General features: G+C 46.7%; 1 protein-coding gene across 2 annotated transcripts in view; it reads left to right on the top strand.

The window, feature by feature from the left end:
- Nucleotides 1-23,798, top strand: part of MARCHF10 (membrane associated ring-CH-type finger 10) — a 56,198-nt gene extending 32,400 nt beyond the window's left edge. For both annotated transcript variants that reach the window (XM_060255827.1, XM_060255828.1), the window contains exons 6-11: nucleotides 924-2,319; nucleotides 8,897-9,063; nucleotides 13,595-13,704; nucleotides 15,888-16,001; nucleotides 20,455-20,488; nucleotides 23,747-23,798. In XM_060255827.1, the coding sequence (XP_060111810.1) occupies nucleotides 924-2,319; nucleotides 8,897-9,063; nucleotides 13,595-13,704; nucleotides 15,888-16,001; nucleotides 20,455-20,488; nucleotides 23,747-23,775 (1,850 nt within the window). In that variant the 3' untranslated portion in view covers nucleotides 23,776-23,798. The remainder of the gene's footprint in view (nucleotides 1-923; nucleotides 2,320-8,896; nucleotides 9,064-13,594; nucleotides 13,705-15,887; nucleotides 16,002-20,454; nucleotides 20,489-23,746) is intronic.
- Nucleotides 23,799-25,736: the final 1,938 nt, after the last annotated feature.

Raw genomic sequence — 25,736 nt, 5'->3', positions numbered from 1 at the left:
GCTTACAAACACTGGTGTCTGCTGGTTCATTCAGCTCTTCTTTAGAGTCATCACCAGGTATCTTGTCATCTTTCGAATAATCACTGGGCTCGTCTTTATCAGGCACGTCCACCCCATCTCCACTGGCACCAGCTGTGTTTTGGTATTTCCAGGAAGGGGTGTCACAAAAAGTAAAGAGAAATAAGGATTCCTGGCAAAATGTAAGGTTCTGTGAGTTACTGACTCCAAGAATCCATGCACATAAAGTTATGGTTTGGATTTATTAAGAGTTCTATACAAGAGTAGACCTTCTGCAAAAAAGCCATTGCCAGGAATGACTCAATAGGTAAAGAGATTACAATTATAGACATCAAAAAACATGGGCATAATCTGTCCCCACCCCCTAGTCTGTTGGTTCTCACAAAAGCTGGTACAGAAAGGTGTGAGGCATCTTCTTCGGCAAGGTCAGACAGGCCCGTTACAACAGCTGCCAGATATGCTAGCTTGCTGTAGCTATGATGCAAAGAAAGAAGCATGGGTTCCCTCTCAGAAATTTATGCTCCACAGTTGGTATGTGGTGACTCTTGAATTAACCAGAATCCTATGCCCAGGTGTGACAGCAAAGGTGAAGCTGGAGGTGAAGGGTTGGGGAAACTGTCACGTTTGGCTCGCCATCTAATAATGTAAGTTGTACCACCTCCTTTGCTGTCACCAGGACAGAGTGCTGGGTCTAGTGGAGTTCGGGAGAGTGACTCAGTTCTGCTCATCCCCTGTATGCTTCCAGTGCTGTCCAAGTTGGGCCCCTACACCAGGGGAAAAAAACCCCCTTGTCCTGGTCCATCAATAACTACATGGAAATCACTAATATTGAATCATATTGAATAAGTGTTTAGGAAGCAGATAAAAGGAAAAAATGTTGAAAGCATATCTTGTTTTCAATGCAGGCTCACAAGATGGCACAAGACAAAGAAGTACTCCCAAGAACAAGAAGAAATCTCAAGAAAGAAGGAATTTAGGCCAGACTTCTAAGCTAAGCATTGATGGTAAAACCCTAGACAGGGATCTCAAGAAAGGAAATGTTTATACAGCAGCTAAGCAGCTCTCAACTCATCCAACAGTGTCTCCTGTGCCAATTGCTAATGGATCTCTGGTACCAAGTGACCCAAACAGCTCCAACCTTCCACCCATTAAAAATGTCCCTATGAGACCTAAAGAAGATGAATCCTGTGCAGAACTGTGCTCTAATGTTGAGGGTTCCACCCCGGACAATGAAGACACCAAGGAAGAGAGACCCTTAAAAGAAGACCTCCTTTCCTTTGACCTCAATAATTCTTCATGTGATCAAACCAACAGGTTTTGTCAAATGTCTTTAACCCAAGCAGAGCATTATACATATGAAATGGGAGTTGGGGATGATGGACAGAGGGTGGAGCTTTCCCACCGGTTGGTATGGCAACACAATGTAGCAGCTGACCCAGCTGCAGAACCATCTTTAGCAGTGCAAAAACAGACAAGGGACCACAGGAAGTCTCACGCTGTTGAAGAAAACCTTTTGGAAGACAATAATAAAAATGAAGGTGAAAAGTCAGTATTTAGCACCCGAAGCCCATGCACTGCAAGCAAACCAGGGAGTGCCTCTGCCAGTGAGCCTGTTGGTAATTTAAATTCTACCGAGGACTGGTCAGGGAGTAGCGTTTGTGGCAGAGAAAGACAGGCCTTTGAGAACAATCAAAGATGCTATGCTGGGCTCATTAGCGCAGTGAGGCCAATGGTTCAGCGGCCCTCTGTTTGTTCTACCTTGAATATCCCAGAGTCGTTAGCACGGCCTACAAACCAAGCTGAAGCTTCAAGTAATGTGGATGTTGCTGCAGCAGCTTCAGTACAAGTCACAGAACTGACTGGAAGCCCCAGACTCATTGCTCGCAGACAGCTGTCTCCTCTAAGAATGAGAGATTCCTTTTCAGCCACTGAAAGCTGCCAGTCTTCCTCACCCACCGTCAGCACCTTTGAGGACAGCAGCCTGCTTGAGGACACGCTAAGCAACGAGCTCAGCAGTGCATCTCCAAGCACTGCGTCCCATGACGAGGACACCCTTCAGACTTCCCACAACTCCTCGGCATCCACAGATTCTTCTCAACCCTCTCTTTTCCGGGCAAACTTCACAGCGCACCTTCATATGACTGGTGCACTCTCAGATCAAGTACCGATTTTCCTGACAGTATCTGATCTGAGAAATCCGAGCAGCTTTGTGAGCAGTGCGTCGGTCTGTGGTTCCCCAAACACAAAAGAACTTAATAAACCTGAGACAGACCCAGAAAAGCTTAAAAAATTGCAGGAAAGGTGAGTAGTAAATATTAGGCAAGCATGTTACCACAGATGTACTTTGTCTGGCCTAAAAGAAAACACTAGGTGAGCCTTAATAGTGAGGTCAGCTCAGATCTGTGATCTGCCTTGAATGCCTGAGTTTAACTCTGGAACCTATGAAATGGGGTGATTAAATATTTTACATAACAAAATCTGACAGCCTTTCTCTGCTGGCACCTTCCTTGGGTCCAGGGCCGGATCTTGGGGGGGGCAAAGGGGGTAGCTTGCCCCCGGCACTGCCTGGGGGGGCGCCAAAGTGGGCACTCCCTGGGGGGGCAGCTGGGTGGAGCAAGCCAGCAGCCCTGCAGATTGGCTGCTTTTGCCACGGCAGCAAAGCAGCCCCACACCACCCTCCATCTGCCTCCCTTCCCATTTAAAGACCCCATTGCTGGCCAGCGGGGTCTTTACATGGGTTGGGAGGGAGACTGGCTCCTTTCACTGCCTCTCCAGCAAGGTGGAGAGGCGGTGAAAGCAGCCCCATGCCTCCGACCTGACTCCCCTCCCCTTTAAATGGGGAGGGAGGCAGATGGGCTGCTTTCACCCCCTCTTGGAGCTTAGAGTGGCGTAATACTGCATAGGGATGTGCTGCATTTAAGTATGTGTAGCCTCCTTTCCAGCAGTACTGCCAAAGTATCTGATCATGAAAAGTCACAAACACACACCATACAGTAAAAGAGGTCCCCTGTGCAAGCAGCAGTCATTTCCAACTCTGGGGTGATGTCACATCACGATGTTTTCACAGCAGACTTTTCACGGGGTGGTTTGCCATTGCCTTCCCCAGTCATCTACACTGTCTCCCCAGCAAGCTGGGTGCTCCTTTTACTGATCTAGGCTGAGTCAACCTTGAGCCAGCTTCCACCAGGATCGAACTCAGGTTGTGAGCAGAGCTTGGACTGCAGTACTAAAATTCAGGCCCATCAGAGTAATAGGCAGAAAAAAAGAAGAATAAACCAGATTTTTATTTATTTATTTATTTATTTGTAAATTGGATTTATTAGGCCACCTTCCCTGCAAGCAGAGTCTAGAGCAGCTAACAATAAAACTAGAACAATAAATAAATGCAAGTTAAAACCAAAGATTAAAATGGCAGTAGCCAGGGCTTTTTTTTGTAGCAGAAACTCCTTTGCATATTAGGCCACACCTCCCTGATGTAGCCAATCCTCCTGGAGCATACAGTAGGCCCCGTACTAAGAGCCCTGTAACCTCTTGGGAGGATTGGCTACATCAGGGGAGTGTGGCCTAATATGCAAAGGAGTTCCTGCTACAAAAAAACCCTGGCAGTAGCATAAAAACAATAAAACTATGCATATTTCAAGATGGCAGGAAAGTATTTTGTACCTAGGAGCTGCCTGGGGGGAGGGTGTAATTACCAACAGCAGAATTCCACAGTAACTTAAGCCAACATCAAAATAACCACCATCACTCAAACCCAAAATGTAAGAGGAGGATCCTCTCTTCCCTTCGGAAGCTAAGAAGGTGTGGAACGCCACATCCTTGGGGAGGAAGAGTGGGGTGACAGTTGGCTGGGCATCCACTCAGCCATGAAGGTTTCTGGGTCACCTTAGGTTAGTTTTGCTCTCTTGGTTTCACCTATCTCACAGCCAGAATGTTTTGAAGGCAAAATGGAAGAGGAGAATCATGTGCACTTATCTGAGTTTGTTAGAGCAATTGTGGAATGTAGATTTGCTAGTTCCAAAGTCCCTGTGCTGCCACTGAGAAGGTTCTAGCCACCATGACCACATTCTGGACTATGGTGGAATAAAGAGCAGAGCCTCTGTAACCAGTTTCAGTATATTCGCAAAAGAGAAGGAAGGTAATTCTTGAAGGTTGTGTTTTCAGGTCAAAGCCAGCCTTTCAACAGGGAAACTAGTTGGGAGCCAAGGAAACTGAATCAGAGTCTATGATCAAAGCAGATTGCCTCTGTCAACAAACAGCCACATTCAAGACCAGTTGTAGTTTCTGAGAACTTTTCAAGAGCTGATCCTACTGAGTCATTATCATCAAGGCATGTCTACTGGTGGCCAGGTGACAGCTCCTTATAGAATCATAAACAGAATCACAGAGTTGGAAAGTATCTCCAAGGTCATCTAGTCTGACCCCCTGCACAATGCAGAAAACTCACAAATATTTCCCCACTATACACACACCCAGTGACACATGCTGCATGCCAGAAGATGGCCAAAAAAACCCAAACCTCCAGGATCCCTGGCCAAACTGGCCTGGAGAAGAATTGCTGCCTGACTCCAAAGCGGTGAATGGCATTCCCTGGGTGTGTAAGAAAAGATCATGAGAACTAAGCACTGATGCAACCCTTCCTGCCCTCCTTCAATTAATCAGCCTTGCTGTCAGAGGGCCATCTAGCCTCTGTTTAAAAACCTCCAAGGAAGGAGAGCCCATCACCTCCCAAGGAGGAAGCCTGTTCCACTGAGGAACCGCTCTAACGGTCAGGAAAGTCTTCCTAGTGTTTAGTGGAAAACTCTTTTGATGACCTTGGAGGCTGGCTGTGGTCCAAACTTCTGGGGCACTAGAAGACAACTCCACATCATCCTCTATATGACAGCCTTCAAGGACTTGAAGAAGATGATCATATCAGTCATCTCTCCAGGCTAAACACTGCCAGCTCCTTCAACCTTTCCTCATAGGACTTGGTTTCCAGCCCCCCCCCCCATCCCCAGCTTTTTTGCCCTCCTCTGGACATGTTTCAGCTCAGGGGAGGTCAAACTTGATTAACGCAAGAGCTACACAGAATAAATGTCAGATGTTTGAGAGCCTCAAGAGATGAACATCAGATGTTTGAGAGTGTCATGAGCCCTGACGAGGAGGAGCTGGAAGGGTTAACAGACCTGGAAGAGTTGCCAGCCAGTTCCTCAGCTGAACAAACAGCAGCTGGCCCATCAATCACTCTCCAGGCACCAGTGTCAGCTGTTGACAATCAATCTCCTCCAAGCTCTCCTCCTCCCATCTCAAGGATTTGAAGCAGGCTCGGGAAAGAACTTTCAGAGCGAAGACATGAGGCACGCCGATGCTTCAGATCTCTCAGCCCTGCGTTCTAGCAGAGACACTGCCACCCAAGGAGCAGGCTGATTGAGACTCCCATATAGCTCCCACCCAGGACCTGGTAACCTTGTGGAAGCAACAAGTCTATTCTCTGGCTTGCATCCACTCTCCTTCCTGATTCCTGATCTTGACCTGCTTGATTTCCTTGGCACCCTGACCTTTTGGCTTTTGGATATTGACTTCTGATTCCAGTTTGTGATTCTGCATTGGTGACTTGGCTCCTGCTTGACTTTCTGGACTTTTACCTTGGACTGGCTTTGGACTCCTGCCCGCCTGCACCCGGAAAACATGACAGAGAGAAGGGAGGAAGGAAGGAAGGGAGGAAGGAAGGAAGGAAGGAAGGAAGGAAGGAAGGAAGGAAGGAAGGAAGGAAGGAAGGAAGGAAGGAAGGAAGGAAGGAAGGAAGGAAGGAAGGAAGGAAGGAAGGAAGGAAAATAGATGAGGAGAGAGGGGGAGGTGTAAAGAAAGCAAATTTAACTTTAAATGCATTCTCCAAGCAGCCTTGGAGAAGTGATTTAAAGAGACCAATGCCTTCTCCAAGCTGGCCGATGTGAGGTGGGGGCTTTGAGAGCCACACAATAGGTGTAATTATTGTTGTGACCCACCCTGAGCCTGCTTCGGTGGGGAGGGCGCGAGATATAAATTGAATAAAATAAAAATAAACTGTTAACAATATTAATTTCTAGCTAAATGAGGAAATACCAAACTTGAAATTAGGCATATCTAAATCAGTTTGGGGTTAAAATCGGGGATGCCCCTATATTTTGAACCTTAAAAGCCCTTTCTTCAGCTATGGCTTGCTTCATCTCTGAAACAGGGAGGGTAAGAAGGCCAGTGTTCCCTCTAAGGTGAGTTAGCGTGAGCTAGCTCACAGATTTTTAGCCTTCAGCTCACACATTTTTGTCTTAGTTCAGGATAAAATGGCCCCAGAGCACACTAATTTATGCAGCAGCTCACAACTTGAATGCCAGTAGCTCACAAAGTAGAATTTTTGCTCAAAAGACTCTGCAGCTTAGAGGGAACATTGAAGGAGGCAGAGGGCTTTAGTTCTTCACTGGCTGGCAGATACTTGTGGAAGATGAGGTGAAATTTATTTATTTTTAAGCAGGAGAGAGAGGTGAGTGGGAGGCTACAGATGAATCGTAGAATCGAAGTTAGAAGGAGCGATAGAGGCCATCCAGTCCAACTCCAGCGCTCAATGCAGGATCAGCCTTGGATTTATATATTGAATTTATATCCCGCCCTCCACTCCGAATCTCAGAGACTCAGAGCAGCTCACAATCTCCTTTATCTTCCCCCCCACAACAGACACCCTGTGAGGTGGATGGGGCTGAGGGGACTTTCATAGCAGCTGCCCTTTCAAGGACAACCTCTGCCAGAGCTATGGTTGACCCAAGGCCATTCCAGCAGGTGCAAGTGGAGGAGTGGGGAATCAAACCCAGTTCTCCCAGATTAGAGTCCACACACTTCACCACTACACCAAACTGGATCTCAGCATCCCTGGCAAGTGTTTGTCCAGCCGCTACTTAAAGACTACCAGTGATGTGGAGCTCACCACCTCCCTTGGTAGCTGATTCCACCTGTTCAACAACTCTTACTGTAAAAAAGTGTTTCCTAATACCCAGCTGATACCTTCCTGCCCAGTTTGGTATAGTGGTTAAGTATGCGGACTCGTATATGGGAGGACTGGATTTGATTCCCCACTTCTCCACATGCTCCTGCTGATGTGACCTTGAGTCAGTCACAAGTTCTCTCAGAGCTGTTCCTTTCAAGAGCAGTTTGTCAGAGCTCTCTCAGCTCCACCTACCTCACAAGAGTGTCTGTTGTGGGGAGGGGAAGAGAAAGGAGATAGCAAGCTGCTCCGAGACTCCTTTGGGTACTGAAGGGCGGGATACAAATCGATTTCTCCACCTCCTCCTTTAAAACCATGACTTTGAGCCCTCTCCCCTGCCCTCCTTCAAGTGATACCCCTTCAGATACTTTAAGAGAGCAATCATGAGCAAAGGCACAAGGCAAGGAAGTGACAGATAGCATAATATATGGGTGTGCAGAGGCAGTATCCCCCACAACAACCCCCATCCTCTCCTTACCTCTGTGGGGATAACCAATGAGCCGATGACACCTGTCACCCCCCCTCCCCGGGAGCCTCCTGCTTTACCTTCCAGATCAGAGGCCATTCCACTTGGTGGCCAAAGAGCGGAGGAGATGCCAGACAAGATGACACTCCAGGATAAGCAAGATGCCCTGCCTGCCAGGGGAAAACTGGAGGAGTGGAGCCCTGGTAGTTCTTTTCTGCTGGAGGCAGCTCCTGTCTGTCACTCCCAGTCCCCTAATGCCATTCTGGGGTTGGTGGAGGAGGTGTCAGGTGGGAGACACACCTGCCAGAGAGGAAGAGGCCAAGGCTGATTCCCCACTAGCCTTGCTGCGGTCTCATGCTCCTTTTCCCCATGGTGCTTCTGGCAGATTTTGCACACGCTGCCTCAGAGCTCTTTCCCAAGTTCTCCCCGTGGCTGTAGGATTCTCTGAAAATGGTATTTTGAAGCGGTGGAGAGAACTCGGGAAAGAGGCGGGGCAAGTCACAGCTCTGAGGCAGCGTGTGCAAAATCAGTCAGAAACACTGTGGGGACAAAGGAGCGCGAGACCGCAGCAAGGCTAGTGGGGAATCAGCCCAGGACTCTTACAGAAAGTCATATCCAGAGAGAGAGGAGCGTGGATGTGAGAGAGAGGGGATTAGATTAATGAACCTCACCCTCTCGTGTTCTGAGGCAGTGTTGGCACTTCCTGGAGCTCCTGACCCCCACCTACACTGCCCCAGGGTCCCCAGAGCATGACAATGGGTTACTGCTCACCCCCCACATTCTTGAGTAGGCTTCCCAATCCCCAGGTCCCAGTGGGGGATCCCCCGGTTGTACAGGCTTCCCCCCTCCCCCAGCCAGTTGGCCCGCGTGGGAAGCCCCCCCCCCAGCTATCATGCACCTCCATGAACGATTCCCATAGGGAATGATGGGGAATTGATCTGCGGGTATCGGGGGCTCTGGGGGGGGGCCTGTTTTTTGAGATAGAGGCACCACATTTTCAGTATAGCATCTAGTGCCTCTCCCCAAAATACCTCCCAAGTTTCAAAACGATTGGACCATGGGGTCCAGTTCTATGAGCCCCAAACGAAGGTGCCCCTAGCCTTCATTATTTCCTATGGAAGGAAGGCATTTAAAAAGGTGTGTTGTCCCTTTAAATGCGATGGCCAGAATTCTCTTGGAGTTCAATGATGCTTGTCACCCCCTTGTTCCTGGCTCCACCCCCAAAGTCCTCAGATATTTCTTGAATTGGACTTGGCAACCCTGTTCTTGAGAGCCCTTTCTGTAATGTGAATGGCATTTGAGAGATAATTTAGTAACAATATTGGGGCAGGGGAGGGGTCTTCATGTCTTCTTTTTTGAATAGTATTCCTCCAGACTACTGACGTATGTTGAATTGTGGAACTCTGTGTTTCCTGCAGTCTCCTGGCAGAGGACTCAGAAGAGGAAGGCGACCAGTGTCGGATATGTCAGATTGCCGGTGGATCCATAACAAATCCTTTGCTAGAACCGTGTGGGTGTGGCGGGACCCTTCGATTTGTCCATCAAGAATGTCTGAAGACCTGGTTAAAAGCCAAGATCAAATCTGGTACGTCTGAACGAGTAGGCAATGAATTAATGAACGGATATAATAATTTCATAAATTCCATCATGATACAAAGTTACAAAATAGAGAGTCTCGTGGAACCTTATAGATTAACAAAAGATTCCCTCTTTAGGAGCAAGTTTGGAGCTATTAAACATGGGCTTGCCATTGAATGCATGGGTCTCTTCAGTAGCACAGAGCAGCCTTCATCGCCTTTGGCTTTTTTGAGGGGGCATGATGGTGGCCACAGGCCAAGAGCCATCTTCTAGTGCTGAAGATGGTAAAAGGCAGATCGAGCAACTGCTGTGACTTTGGGCCTTCATGGTAAGTGAGGCATCCCGTATCACTCTCAGACTCGTCACCTTCTGAGCCAGCACATGAGATGCACTGTTGGGAGTCAGAGGCCCGACTCTAATCCCCCATGGTTCAGGTACAGGACCTCTGTCTTGGTTGGATTGAGCTTTGTCGCAACCATCCAGCCACGGCTTCTAAAGCCCTGGTGAGATGATCCAGAGTGGTGTTTGAATGGCCAGCCATCAACAGATAGAGTTTCAGTTTCAGTTTATTATTACAGCCCGTGGCCAGCATAGATCAAAACAAACTAATTTACATAAAATACAGAAGGTGCATGGCCAATGAGAGTATTATAGTACAATATACAAGGACTTAAGAAGATATTTAAGGGGAGAGGGGATCTTATAGCATTCTTGAAGGGGGGGGAGAAAATAAAGAAAGGAGAATGCAAAGCCTAAGGAACATTTTTATCACTCCTTTGTGTAGTCTTTGTGAATTCTAAAGGCTGCAGCCAAAAACCTGGAACAAGCAAGTGTAACTTGGCAGTCAGAATCTTCCAGAAGTGTATTCCTTAATTCAGAGTCCGGAAGATCCATAAATTTCACCAGTAAAGGTTGGATAAATTTGGTTCATATTTCTTTATAGAGACTACACACAAGCAGAGTATGTTCGATAGTTTCTACTTTACTTGTGCCACACAGACGAACATGCTCAGCCATAGGCATCTTTTTATAGCGACCCACCATGACTACAGAAGGAAAAGTGTTACACTGGGCCATAGAAAAGGCCCTTCTATGGGATGGAGTTACCAGATTCAATAGATAGGAGGCTGAGGAATCTACATATCTCTTCTGGAGGGGAGTATAACATCTCAAAACCTTGGCAATATCATTCTGTCTCTCAGTGTCTAATATTCTGCGCTTGACTATGGCCCTTGCTTGGTCTAGGGCCATTATCTGTAAAGACTCAGGTGAAAAGCCAGATATAGACACCTCCTGGTGAATAGCCCTAAACCAGGCAGAACAATACTATAATAGAGTGAGTTCTTAGGCACTGAAGAGGCGAGGTAGTAGTAATAACAAGCTCTTTATTGAGTACAGCATGGTGGGTGGCTGCACTAACTGAACTGAAGCCAACTATATGCAACACTGGGTTCTCACTCTAGCACGTTATTGGGTCATTCAAACCATCAGGGGGCCTGTGATTGGAGCAGGGCAGCAGAGATTTGGATCCTACTGCCCCATTGTTCCTAAGTCCCCAAGCTCAGTCCTTCGAGCTCCAATGAGCCAGGCAGGAACACCGTTTGGTAACACAGATTCATAAACATAACAAATACCTATCCCTGAGAATTAAACATGTAATATTTGAAGGACAACGGCTGAGCTTAAGCCAAGTGTTGATTGAGGTGAGGCTTACTTTAGCCTTTGTTCTTAACAAACTAGTTTCTAACCTTAGCGTGGCATTAGAAATGCCCTTTGGGAAACGAAACATGGCTCTTAAAAATTTAGATTGGATTTTCGGAAGGGGGGCAAAATTTGACGGAACTGGGCCCAGCACAGATAGAGCTGGGTGTCGTCAGCATATTGGTGACAGCCCAGCCCAAAACCTTGAGCAATCTGGGCAAGGGGGCGCATAGAGATGCTAAACATTGACGAGAGAATAGCTCCCTGCAGTACACCACACTCGAGTGGGTGTCGCATGGAGGTCTGCTCGCGAAGGGCTGCCCTTTTGTCCCCGACCATGGAGAAAGGAGGAAAAGCACCGTAAGGCAGTCCCCTGAACTCCTATGTCAGCATTTGCCTCTGCATGCCCCTTCCGGAAACTATAGGTTGCATCTTAGTGAGGCACTTTTTTAAAAAAGCATCATGCTGTATCTTGAGAAAGCAAATGGTCTTCTGGAAGAAATCTCAGGAGGAAAAAGTAGCACAGGCCATGGTGAGTGCTTCAAAGGAAAAAGAAAAACAACAGATGAGCTCAGCTAGATGTGACAAATAGGGACCAAGCTTGTGTGGTGGACCTCACAAAGCCACTTTCAGGGGGTAGCTATGGGATAGACAAGCTCTGCTGTTCCTGAGGGCATCCAGAGCTTTTCCAATTCCTTGAAGGAAAGCCAAGACATATATTTCCATATATAATAGAGTTTTAATTAAATTGTTGTATTGTATTCTACTGTTAAATATTGTACAATGTAAATTATTGACTTGTTTTGTTAGCTGCCCTGAGCCTGCCTCGGCGGGGAGGGTGAGATACAAATAAAAATTGATTGATTGATTGATTGATTGATTGATTGATATATCAAAATGTATGCAACGAGCATGAGCCCTAACCCATCAGATCACACTTATTTATGCTGTGATGAAAATCGGAGTGCAGTCTTTACAAATTACATTTTTAACTTATTAATGGCAGATCTCTGTCTTGCTTGTTTTACTTCAACAAGGATAAGGATGAGAGTTTTTATCTGATCCAACAACTTGGCTTTTGTGCAGCTTAATTTAATAGGAGGTGCTGAGGTTCTGAAAAGTGATTTGCTTGAATTTGATAAATTCTTCTCTAGCACACTTTATTTTAGTGTAACTACTGATTATCTGTTTTAGTAAGCTTACAGAGAGCACAGTGTGTCACTGTAGATGAACCCGATGCAAAGAAAAGCCAACTTGGAGGGGATAAATCTCAGCCTTTGTCAGAAATGTTATCTGTTCTCAGGCTTTCCCACGAGAGTGGACTTGATGGGGAAAATATTGGAAACGGCTGAGATGGACTACTTATCCCAGTTGCTTGCTGGGAAATCTAAGGAAGAAGCAAGAAAACATTGGGAGAAGCTATATGTCTGGCTAGATACTTAAGATTCTCTGATGTGAACTTTTTTTTCTATTATTATCTCCTGTAATGTAATGCAAACTGTTATATCATAGATGTGAGAAATGCAAATTTAAACAGATGATTTAATTGAAGACTTACCTAATTCAGGATAACATAGTGTTAAGCGAATAATAATATGGTAATAATATTTGTTTTTATAGTATTCGCATGTCGTATTCAGATCATTTTGGACAATGCCAGTTGTACTTCTAATTTTTCTATTTTCTCTTTTTCTGTTCTTTCTTATTCTTTGAAAACTAACAAATTTTATTTAAATGTTCTCAGCTTTACAGACATGGCAGGGAGAGGATGCTTGGATGCAAGATTAAGTCCCTGCATCTTCAGTTAAAGATGTGTCTGTGAAGCACAGACTCAGCGCGAGAGGCGGAGCTATGCTATGTGCAGAGCAGGAGATGCGTCACTACCAGCCAAGCTCATGGGTTGGGTGGGAGAGCCGAAACTGGTGCCCTCCCCCCGCCTAAGGCTGCCTAATAGACACGCTGGCCCTGGAGAAGTTGGTAGAATGCAGGTTGGATTCTATTACTGTTAGGTGGAACTAATTTACAGATCACACCCAAAGATAGTTCCTCTTGGAGAGGAGTGACGAGTGGGGCGGCTTGGGGAGCTGTCCTGGGACCTGTTTTGTTTAATATCTTTACGAATGATTCGTATGAAGGAATAGAAGAAATGCTTATTAAATTTGCAGATGATACTAAATTGGGAGGGGTCACAAAGAGTAGAAGACAGAGACAGGATACAGAATGTTCTTGAAAGGCTAGAAAACTGGGCTAAAACAAATAAAATGTTTAAAAGGGATAATGTAAAGTTCTGCATTTAGTTAGAAAAAATCCAATGCATAAATTATAGTATGTGTTGAAAGTGATCTAGGGATCCTAGTGGACCCTACACTGAATATGAGTCAGTAGTGTGATGCAGTAGCTGAGAGGAGATGACAGAGGTGATATAATCACCATCTTCAAGTCCTTGAAGGGCTGTCATATTGGTGCAGAGTTGTTTTCTGCTGCTCCGGAAAATTGGACCAAAACCAATGGGTTGAAATTAAATCGAAAGAGTTTTCAGCTAAATATTAGGAAGAATTTCCCGACAGAGCAGTTCCTCAATCTTCCTCAGTTCCTCAGGCTTCTTCATGAGGTAGAAGGCTCTCCTTCTTTGGAGGTTTTTAAACACAGGCTAGATGACCATCTGACAGCAATATTGATTCTGTGAACTTAACGGGAGGTATTTATGAATTTCCTACATTGTGCTGAGGGTTGGACTTGGAGATTCCTTTCAACTCAATGGCTCTATGATTCTATAAGCTTTCGTATGCCATGCACGCTTCTTCAGAATTCTTCAGCGAATGTATCTTATTCTTCAGGCGCTGAGCTTGGGTCAGTGAAAACATGTGAACTCTGTAAGCAGGGTCTGGCAGCAGATCTGGATGATTTTAATGTGAATGACTACTACAGGAATCATCAGCAGTCTCAGGTAAGGAACTTGAAATAAGGATCTTCTATTGGCCAGAACAAGTGATGTCCACTGTCTTCCTGAGAATCAGCTGACCATGGAAGCAACGTACTTGTTTAGTGAAACCATTTAAGTAGGTGTGAAAATTAGGTTCCCAAAATAATGCCAAGCTGGAAGCCTGTGCTCATTTACAAGAAGTTGCAAACATTGTTCTGGAATATTGTGCAAAGAAACAATCCTATGTGTGAATTATTAAATGGAGGAAGGGGAGTTGTCAATAGCTGTGTGTTGATCCACAGTTGCATTCCAAAAACAGTTGTGTAATATCTTTCTATGAAGACTCCCAAAGTCAGCAGATGTTGAGTTTTCTGGACCTCTTAATCAGGCTGTGCAAAAACAACAACAAAAAAGTCAAGGATGACAAGACTGGGCGGCGGGAGCAGAGAGTCGGCAAAGCTAGCAGGGAGCCGGCAGCGTGTAGCGGTGGAGTGCATGTTGGTACAGCGCTGGCCTGTGCCAGCAGTGGGAAGCTGCTGCCACTGCGGCCCAGAGTTCAGGATTGTCCGAGCGGCAGGAGTGGTGAGCCGGCGAGGCTGGTGGAAAGCCGGCGGTGTGTGGTGACAGGGCGTGGCGGCGCAGTGAAATGAGGACGTTGGGCCCTTGACTGGAGAGAGTGAGGAGCTGGCAGAGAGTCGGCAGAGAGTGTGTGGTGGCATTTGGTGAGAGTCAGAGGAGTGGGGCATTCTGGCCCCTGGTGGGGGGCAGGGGTTGGCCCAGCCCGGTGGCTATTGCCACGCAGATGGAGACGCATTGCCAGTGGAGGGTCTCAACCCCCCTGGTCACTGTGATGCCTGACAAGGTGCGTCTGCCAGCCAGCGGAAAGAGAGGCAACCTGCTAGCTAGTGAGAGCCTCTGGCTTTTGAAAACTGCAACATTTGCATCTGTTTGGCCAATTTGGTATAGTGGTTAAGTGTGTGGACTCTTATCTGGGAGAACGGGGTTTGATTCCCCACTCCTCCACTTGCACCTGCTGGAATGGCCTTGGGTCAGTCATAGCTACTGCAGGAGTTTAGATGGTGAGCAAATTTTGCCTCACCCACGAAGCCAGATGGACCCTATGCGGTTTCAAATGGCTTTGCAGGATCCCTGGCCCCCTGGTGACTCGTTGGATGATCTGGAATAGCCATTGATGAGATTGCTCCTCAACATCCTCTTCATCCTCGTTCACGATCTGCCCCATGGTATACCCCAGAGCTGCGTTTGATGACACCTGACCCCTCCCTCCGAGTCTTTTGTTTCTGTGCAGCACAACTAACCAGAGGGAGACTCCTGGAGAGTTCACAAGTGCACAAGGTTCACAAAGTATTTTAATGAAAGCTTTCACACAACTGCACTGAGTTTTTCAAAGAACAACAAATCTCAGGTAGATGGTATAGCTGGAACTCCTGAACTTGACAGGTTTAACTTCACAACTGATCGTGTTAAAAATGTGAGCCCTTTTTAATATGGGAATGAGTGCTAGTCATGCTGGCTAGTCAGTGTGATGGAATCATGTTGATCTGCAGCAGCAGAACAGAGTTTTGGTCCAGTGGCTGAAGAAGCGTACACACGCACACCACAGCTTGTCCCTGGAATAAACCTTTGTGGTCTTAAAGGTGCCTGACTGGACTCAAACATTGTTCACTCCGTGCGATATTTATGCCTGCTGCTTTCAATGGGAAACCTCTTTATGGGTGCCTGGCCATTTTTGCTGGGTGGGGTGATGGAAGGAGGGGAAACTACAGAGGCCCTGCATCTTTTGCCCCATGGGTGGGAAGGAAGAGAGGAAGAGAAACTTTGATCAGAAAAGCTCAGAGAAATGGCTGATTATCCCTTCTGTGCTGTTTTGTAGCGCACACAGAGCTGCGTTTCTTTAACAAATGAAATATCATATGTCTGCTGCCATAAGTCATAGTCTGTTCTACATGCAAGGGATGTGTGTGGACCAAATGGGACATGACAGCAACAGAGTACTGTGTTTAACCAATAGGAAGGTGGGGTGGGCAGTTTTGAGAGGGGAAGAACCAGATGAATAAGGGGAGCGGCCCTATCAGTCACCCGAGGGGATTTTTCTCTAGGATGCGTTCCAGTGCCTGGCTGTTGGACAGCGGGGAGGGGAGGGGAGTCACTTGGGGTCCTCACACAGGCTTCATTTTTTCTTACAGGCCCAGAGTGAGTTGATGAACTCCGGACTCTACCTTGTGCTTCTGCTTCACCTGTATGAGCAAAGGTTTGCAGAGCTCATGAGGTTAAATTACAACCAGGCCTCCAGAGATCGGGTAAGAGGCAGGCAAATACTTTCAGGTCATCCACCCATTTCGGCCTCATATATGTTCCTGAATTACACAATAATTTTATACACAGCTACCAGTCCTTGCTGTCATTAACGTGTAAAATGTGTAGGGGGACACTCATTTCCAAATAATATATGCTTGGGGGAGCACAGTTGGCCTCAACTCCCCTGGGATGTTCATAGTTTTTGGACAAGTGCATCTCCTCTTTGCACTTTACACACATTTATCACAACAAACACTTTTGTGCCTAGGCTGCTACATATGATAAATTGTCCTTCCAGGCTAGATAAGAGACTGACATTAGTTAATACAGGATTTGAGAAAGTGAATACCTTGCTGGATCAGGAGAATGCTGTAGACATCGTTTATCTTGATTTAAGTAAGGCTTTTGATAAGGTTCCACATACTATCCTTGCTGACAAGTTGGTAAAATTTAGTTTGGATCCTGTTACCGTTAGGTGGATCTGTAACTGGTTGACAGATCGCACCCAAAGAGTGCTTGTGAATGGTTCCTCATCCTCTTGGAGAGGAGTGACAAGTGGAGTGCCTCGAGGATCTGTCCTGGGACCTTTTTTGTTCAACATCTTTATCAATGATTTGGATGAAGGAATAGAAGGAATGCTTATTAAATTTGCAGATGATACTAGATCGGGAGGGGTTGCAAAAACAGAAGAAGACAAAAACAGGATACAGGATGACCTTGACAGGCTGGAAAACTGGGCTAAAACCAATAAAATGAATTTTAACAGGGATAAATGTAAAGTTCTGCATTTAGGTAGGAAAAATCGAGTGCATGGTTAATAATAATAATAATAATAATAAATTTATTTTTATATCCCGCCCTCCCCCGCCAAAGGCGGGCTCAGGGCAGCTTACAGACATGGCATTCCATGATTCAAATAAAACAATAAACACAACAATTTAAATATAATCAGTTACATAAATAATTAAATAAAATAGATAAAATAGGTGCTATAAATACTATAAGTTATAATATCCACAAGATGGCTAGGTAACTACACGTCAGTTTAGCTGGGTTCTGTTTCAAAGGCGAGCTGGAAAAGAAATGTTTTGCAAGCCCTGCGGAATTGGTTCAGGTCCCGCAGGGCTCGCACCATCTCTGGAAGATGGTTCCACCATCGAGGGGCCATTGCGGAGAAGGCTTGCTCCCTGGTAGTCTTCAGTCTGGCCTCTCTTGGCCCAGGGATTGTTAGCAGATTTTGAGAACTGGATCTCAGTGCTCTCTGGGGGACATATGGGGAGAGGCGGTCCCTTAGGTAGGCAGGTCCTCGGCCATATAGGGCTTTAAAGGTAATGACCAGCACTTTATAGCGAACACGGTACACAACCGGCAGCCAGTGCAGATCCCGCAGCCCAGGCCGCACGTGTTCCCACCGTGGTAGTCCCATTAGCAGCCTGGCCGCCGCTGGTTATAGGATGGGGGAGACTTGTCCTAGCAGTAGTATGTGCGAAAAGGATCTAGGGGTCTTAGTGGATCATACGCTGAACATGAGTCAACAGTGTGATGCGGTGGCTAAAAAGGCAAATGCAATTTTGACAGACACCTTAGCCATCCCCTCCCCCCACAGTTCACAGTTGGAAACTCCAGCCGGTGAGACCTTTGCATCTCTCCAAAGAATGTGCGTTGTCGGCAAGGGAAGAATGGTCAGGGTTTTGAGCAGGAACGCACAGGAGTGCAGTTCTGGCTGTCTTGACATCAGGGGGTGTGGCCTAATATGCAAATGAGTCCCTGCTGGGCTTTTTCTACAAAAAAAACATCAGGGGTTGTGGCCTAATACGTAAATGACTTTTCTGCTAAAAAGCCCCGTGTGAAACAATGGTGACATCAGGGGGTGTGGCCTGATATGCATTTGAGTTCCTGCTGGGCTTTTTCTTCAAAGATACATTTCTTGACGTGGATTGTTTTAAGCGTTGCTTCAAGGAAGATATTTTTCCTGTCTCAACTATTATTTATTTATTAGGTTAGATTTATAGGCCACCTTCCCTGTGAGCAGGGCTCAAAGCTCTTGTGCAGACCTCTGCAGCTTGTGAAAAATGCACACACAGCAAGAGACACGTGTATACTTTTCAAATGTTACAAGGTACACAGAATGCACAGGCAGACTTCCCTTGTTGGAAATTGTTTGGTACATGGCAAGCTTCAAGCTTAAACGGTGGTGATGGCTGTGGCATCCCATGGCTTCCAGGCATGCAGGACCCCGACTCCGACTGGGACAACAATGCATGTGGAGAGTGGGCTTGAAACGGCCTCGGGGGTGGTGCTGGTGGCTTTCCACATGAGGGCAGAGAGGCACTAAGCGACTGCTTAAGTGCCATGGTGGCCACACAGGGATCAGAAGACTTGACAGTGTGCAGTTTGGCCCTCAGCTCCTGGGCTTGCTGAAGAGGCTGGTTGGGAGTCCAGGTACATCTGTAGACAGGGCTTTTTTTAAGCAGAAACACACAGGAACACAGTTCCGGCTGGCTTGGCATCATAGCCTAATATGCAAAGGAGTTCCTGCTGGGCTTTTTCTACAAAAAAAGCCCTGGGTGAAACAATGATGATGTCAGGGGGTGTGGCCTGATATGTAAATGAGTTCCTGCTGGACTATTTGTACAAAAAAAGCCCTGTCTGTAGACATGGAAGGGCACAGTCTGATGGGGAAATCACAGCTCGTAGAGAAACCCTTGAGGGGCACTTTCCAAGAGACTCAAAACACTAAACGTGTGGAAAACATTTCAGCAGAATTAGTCAGCCATGTGGATGTTTTCTGAAACATCTATTTATTTATTATTTTTATTTTATTGTATTTATATCCTGCCCTCCCCGCAAGCGGGCTCGGATATAGAGCCGCAAGTGGGCTCTAATAAGTGTTTGCATGCAGCTGTTTCCTAAAAAACGATAGGAAAGTTCCCTTTTGTGCATGCTGCTGTGCTTTTGAAACGGGATCCAAACCAATGAATTTAAAGCTGCAGGCTATCCAGGAAAAAGGAGGTTCTGAGCAACTTATTTGTACTGTTAAACAAATTTTCTGGTCCTTTGGTTTGCCTGAAGTCGTGCGTTAAGTCAATGGCAAAAATGTTCAATTGTGAAGAACAAAGAGAAGCCTCTACTCTCCATGTGAACAAATGTACACATTGGAGATACTCTTGGAAAATGATCCACTCTGAAATGCTAATCCAGAGAGCACCGTGCTGCTCTCTGCCCCCCCCCCCCGCAAGGTGAGGTGGGCGGCCAGCAGAAGCAGAGCCTTGCCCTTTCCCATCCCTCCCCATCTGGCACCTGCCTGGCTCACTTGAAGGCAGCAGGCCCAAAAAAGGTTTTACCCAGGCTTTTAGTTTTGCTTTTTACATTATTTTCCCAGCCTGTTTCTAACCTGAAGATGACTTTACAGGATTAATTTTGGAGTGCAAAATATGTTTTGTTTTGGGTTTTCGCTGTGGCAAAACTTCTGGACAGTGAGAGCAGTTCCTCAGTGAGACGGGCTTCCTCACAAGGTTGGGGCTGTCCTCAGGCTGGATGGCCACCTGACAGCAATGCAGATCCTGTGAATTGAGGGGGAGGGGTTTGTGAGTTTCCTGCATGGTGCAGGGGGGGTGGACTAGATGACCCTGGGTCCCTTCCAACTCTATGGTTCTAGGATTCTACGCCTAGTTTGTTAATGATAATAATGTCATGCTATTTTTATGATTTTATCATATTTCATTTTGTGAGCTGACTTCAGCAAATGTCTGGAGGGCTGGCAGAGAAACTTTCTAAATAAATAGATTGTGCAGAAGAAGCAAATTGTGTAGTGTGTAACCCATCAAATTAAGCCGAGAATATGAACATATGAAGCTGCCTTATACTGAATCAGACCCTTGGTCCATCAAAGTCAGTATTGTCTTCTCAGACTGGCAGCGGCTCTCCAGGGTCTCAAGCTGAGGATTTTCATGCCTACTTGCCTGGACTCTTTTTGGAGATGCCAGGGATTGAACCTGGAACCTTCTGCTTCCCAAGCAGATGCTCTTCTACTCAGCCACCATCCCTCCCCAATATTTATGAGTAACCCCTACTTTTGGTGAACCTCACATTCAGCAGTGGTGTGATTTCTCCACTCGGTTGCCAGAGTGCCGTCCTGTGAGCCCACTGCAGCCAAAACAGGAAAGTGTCTTGTGGTATCTTGTTGCAAATGCACCAGAGCAGAAGCTTCTAGAAGCAGCTGGAGCTCAGGCCGTGCATCTGGCAAAGCAGCTCCTCAAAACTTGCATCACAGCAGATTTGTTCATCTTTTCATGCGTCACAAGAGTCAACTTATCTTGGACTTCTAGATAATTTTTTGTTCTCCTTTGTTAGGGTTCATTCCCAGCATCTCAACACGGTTTGCCGAGGTATTAAAATATATGTATCAGTTCAACACTGTATACTTATACTAACCTTCATCTCCTTTCTCTTTAGCTGTCAAGACAACCTAGAACAGAGGAGAACCAAAGTAGGTTTATGTCCAGCTCACTGTAATCACTTTGTTTTCTGTTTTAATTGTTCTCTGTATTAATAATTAAAGAGCCCCGTGGTGCAGAGTGGTAAAGCTGCAGTACTGCAGTCAGAGCCCTCTGCTCACGACCTGAGTTTGATCCCAGCGGAAGCTTGTTCAGGTAGCTGGCTTGAAGTTGACTCAGCCTTCCATCCTTCCAAAGTTGGTAAAATGAGTACCCAAACTTGCTGGGGGGAAAGTGTAGAGGACTGGGAAAGGCAATGGCAAACCACCCCGTAAAAAGTCTGCCGTGAAAACGTTGTGAAAGCAACGTCATCCCAGAGTCGGAAACGACTGGTGCTTGCACAGGGGACTACCTTTACCTTTATATTAATCATCTTTGTAACTCACAAAAATATATAGTTTAGCTATGGTAACTGCTTCTTGCCAGCCATCCCTCTCCCACCTTGATATTAGACATCTGAATTGTATGTCCAATCAGCTAACAAAAATACACTTTTCCTAATTACTTATGAGATTCTGTCACATTATGCATCTCACTAATGTTTGTTGTTCCCATTGATAGTTACCTGCTGATTGCAAAAGGGAACCTTGTAGAGAGCAAATAAATCCAGTGTGCCCAGACAAACTTTCTGGTTTCGTGCTCTATGCAAGAAGCAAGGCAGGAGAAGGGCATCTCAAGCCTCTTCGGTGCCTGCTGAAGTGCAATTGCAGATTAGAACACTATCCACATTTTTTGCAGTAAGGCAAGAAAATTGCTACTGTACTCGCAACCTCCTGGTGTATTTTTTCATTTATTTTATATATGCTGAGTGGCAGTAAAAAGCAGGTTTGCTGTACATTCGGACAAGGGAAGTTCCCGATGGTTTAGGGCATTAAGATCTGATGTTGCTGTGAAGGCCAGCCAGAGGGCTTTGGCGGCTCAGGTGTACACCATGCAAGCTCAGCACCTCCCTGAGTTTGCCCCCCATGAGCTGGATGCATGTGGAGCCAGCAGAAGGCTTCGCTGCCTTCTCCCCGCATCAGGTGATGGAGCAGGGGAAGGCAGGATGAGCAAGCAGGATCTGGCTGCCGCCTTCATGGCTGCAGGTGTAATGGTCAGTGGTGTGTGCTGCTGCAGGTGTAACTGCAGCGGCACACACCACTCCTGGTGATTGTCAGCCCCGGGACTATCCTCAATTAAAGAAGGCTTCCAGTGTAGTCAGAAAGCTGGCTTTGTTGATAGATAGAAACAGCAGCGAAACATGTCTACGCCAGAACTGGTTCACCTTCGGGGTGATCAGTCCTTTTATACCTTACCCAGGGTCATTATGCAGCCTGCCAAAAGTACAGTGCAAAAAGCCCACGTAAAGCAATACAAATTGGTTCCCACCGACACCTTTCTCTCACTAAACATATGGCAGCCGAGCTGTCTCTGAGAAGAGATAAAAGCGTTCTTGAGACACAGGCTTCACTCCCTTCTACAGGGCAGAAACGGGTATATGGTTGTTACATAGACAGAGCAAAGCAGGCACCTTCTTAAGAAATCCAGCGTACAGAAATAGAAGAACGGCAAGGCCTCTTGACAGAGGTAGGGAAGGCCCCGGTTGCCTGGCTGAAGCAAAGGGAGCTGCAGGGCCCAGATGGAAGGGGCCGGTTTGGCCACACAATACATGGCTACAGCAGCAGTTCCTGTTCTGCGTTGTGGGCCAGGTGGGAAGCTCTGCTCACCCCCACTGCAGCATCAGCAACCACTCCCTCCCTGGCCAGCCAATGGCACAACTCGTGGGGTTGCTGCTTGCTGTGGTGAGATGTGGCCTCTGTTCCAGGATCAAGGGTGGAGCATAGCTGGTCACATGACACTGCGGGAGGGTTGGCTTGGTGAACCTCCATGTCTTGGAGAGTCCGACACCCTCAAGCACTGGCCACTGGCTGCCATTACCAGCCTTTATGAGATCTCTTCGTGATATGCCATATTGATTTGTTGCAGAGCCTTTTATGAAAAACCCTGCAAGAAGCACCGTGCTTTGTGTATTTCAGAGGCCTGGCATTTCATTTCATCAGTCAGAGGGTTCCAGTTGCCTGTAGAGGTTTCGTTGAATGAAATCTTTTGGAGTTCGTGGGTCTTAGGCAGCTGCCTGGAGTGTGGCCCCAGGGGGAAAGATGCCAGCGTCAGCCCTCCCACCTACCCCTGCCCCTGGTGAGGGAAATATACAAGCTTGGCTGGCGACAGTGCAGCTCCTGCTGTGTATAGTGCATGCCGCCACCAGGCTGCTGCAGCATAGCTCCACCTCCCATGCTGCATCTCTGCTTCCGGAAGCACAGGCCCAGCGTGGGAGGCAGAGCTAAGCTGCCCAACCACTGGCTGTGCTCACCCTCGCCAGGGTGAGGGGGGGGGAGAGAAGGGGTGTGGGTGGGACCGGGTGCTTCTAGTGTATGCTTAAACACTCCCGCTGATAAGCACACAGGCCCACACCGCAAGGGTTATTCGTAGCAGTTTGCAAAGTGTAAAATTTGCTCATCTATCCTGCTTCCCACAAGGCCAGTGCCTCGTTGCCTTCCTAATGGCCAGAAAGTTCTCCTAATGCCTCATCTCGAGCTTTTTGAGCTGCACTTTGAAGGACAAAAGGGACATGGTTTGAGACGTCCATTCCAAATACTCCCCCCCCCCACTTCAATGCGGTCCATTGAATGCGGAAGCAATTTAGCCTTCCCCCCCCCCACACACAGACAAAGTCCATTCCCAGGATCTAACTTCTCCACACTGCCTGTAGTTTCCCCCTCAGCACAACCAGTGGCAACTTCGTGTGTGATTTAGATTGGGGAAACAACATGGGAAGGAAATACTTGACCCACCCTCCCCATTTGCCATGTCCAGTCAAATTAGCAAGGCACAGAGGTTGCTTTTAAGGAAATAAGATCAACAGATCCAGTCACATATATCCCATTGCATCTGCGTAGTGCGTTAATCATAGACAGTTCTACTCAGCTCCTTAAGGCAAACTTCCCTCAGTCTCCTTTTCTACACACTGAACAGATTCAACTGCCTTAAGTCCGCCATCACAATGTCTGTCAAAAAAATAAGAGTTGCCAGAATGTCCTGGTTTATAAATCTCAGAGCCAGCCAGGTACATTTGACCATTTGGTCACATTTATGATGACCATTTGGGCTTTCACTGTAATTCTGAATAGCAGTTCATTGAATATATTTAAGACTTTTGCCATTTTACACAGAAAAGTATTCTAAATTAAGGTTTATTTTCTCTCCCTTTGCAGGTTCAGCCAATTCTGGGAACACCAGCTAAGAAAATGCTCCAAGAGGATTGTGTTGACCCCCTGCCTCACTTTCAGCTATTGGCATCATTCCTACTCAGTCGCCCGTTCACATCAAAACGCTTCTGGGGTTGTTCTGGCTGTTTCTTTTTTTTAAGTTGCAATATGGAACGTGTGTTATTAATAACAGTTTGCAGAGTGTCCTATTTTTCATCTCTCCTGCTTCCCAGTTCAGTCACAACTGAAACAGTGACGGTTGGGGTTTTATGGTTTTGGCTAGCTTTGGGCAACTAGTTGCAACGGCAAGCAAGCCTCCGCCATTGAAGGCAGCTGCTCTGTGACCAAGGCTTCACCACTGTACAGAGTTCTCTTTTGCTGAGGAAAGCATCCTTGGGGGTCAAGGCAGAATCAGGTGGGTGACTGTATGGCTCTGAAGTAGCAGAACAAAGTTTGTGTACAGTGGCACCTTTAAGACCAACCAAGTTTTATTCAAAGCATAACTTGTATAGGCATGTAGAAGTCTGTTTGCACACAGAAGCTAATACCTTGAATAAAACTTGGTTGGTCGAAGAAGAAGAAGAAGAAGAAGAAGAAGACTCCGAAGAGTCTCAGAGCGGCTCACAATCTCCTTGACCTTCCTCCCCCACAACAGACACCCTGTGAGGTGGGTGGGGCTGGAGAGGGCTCTCCCAGCAGCTGCCCTTTCAAGGACAACCTCTGCCAGGGCTATGGCTGACCCAAGGCCATTCCAGCAGGTGCAAGCGGAGTGGGGAATCAAACCCGGTTCTCCCAGATAAGAGTCCGCACACTTAACCACTACACCAAACTGGACCTCTGTGGCTTAAAGGTGCCACAAGATTCTTACTTACTTTACACAACAAGACAAACAGGTATCTTTTCCAGAAAGCGGTGTCCATCATAACAAGCCTCTAGCCTAAAGATATCAACATTTTACTCTCAGTTCCTTGGGGATGGGGTCTCAGCCCCACGTTTTGTCTAAAAATGAAACTCTACAGGCAAAATCTTTTGGAGTTACATTCTTGAGGTTTCTCTCCACCAAAGTGCCACTCAGTACATACCAGACACATCTGACGCCCTCCTGAGTAAGTCATCCAGTGCTCACTCTTTAAAGGCAGAGCAGTTTGCGGAACGCAATGGATAGCCCAGTCTGGCAGGCAAGCACCAACAGGTTCCAGAGCCCACCTGTGCACCTATATTTAGACCTGATCTGAGCAGAGAAAGAATGTGGCCCAGCAAAGCATTCTGACTTTTTCACACCCCCAACTGAAGAAGCTCCGATAACCACTGGAAGTCCACCCAGAGCTGGCACAAAGGAACTGCTTCTCATGCTCTGTACCTGGGCTGCCCAAACCTTCTTCCTAGTACCAATTAAATCCTTGCACTGTGATGGTAAACTTGAAGGAAACAAAGAGGGAGCGGTCACGGGGAACAGTTTTTTCACTTCTGCAGCCACTGAAAACAGCGGGAGAAGGGAAAGAAGGGGATTTTATTCAGACTTCTAGAACGTTTACAAAAAAGGTGATCCATTATAAAAGTTACCAGCGACCTTTATAGAACTTTTTCACATTATTCAAAATGTTGACATAAAACAGCACTTATCCAAACTTTTCTTTCCAGTCATTCAAAACTATTTCATGGCTTTTCTCTCTTCCATATTGGGAATTTGTTGTTGGATGTCCAGTGCTCTTTGATTCTTCTTGAAGGCAAAAGAAATGCTGAAGCAGAAGAGACGGCCCAAATTCTTCTTATGGGGCAACTCTGGTAGCATCGTTGTTGAGGATGGAACTGAGAAAACAGCATGGACTGTAGGCCTGGGAGGATGCCCTCCTCTTCAGCTTTACAATTATGCTCAGGCCTCATGACCCCCCTCCCCTTCTGCCTGGGACAATTCCCCTCCACTCCAAAAAGCATCAGTACTGTGCCCCAATTCTGTGCCTTTGTGTAGTCCTTTGGAACTTATGGCCCATTTCAG

Source organism: Heteronotia binoei, chromosome 15, assembly GCF_032191835.1.
Source record: "Heteronotia binoei isolate CCM8104 ecotype False Entrance Well chromosome 15, APGP_CSIRO_Hbin_v1, whole genome shotgun sequence".
In the NCBI taxonomy this organism is placed as follows: Eukaryota; Metazoa; Chordata; class Lepidosauria; order Squamata; family Gekkonidae; genus Heteronotia; species Heteronotia binoei.
Note: the sequence above shows the minus strand (reverse complement) of the source record. Positions and strands in the feature narration are given on the sequence as shown.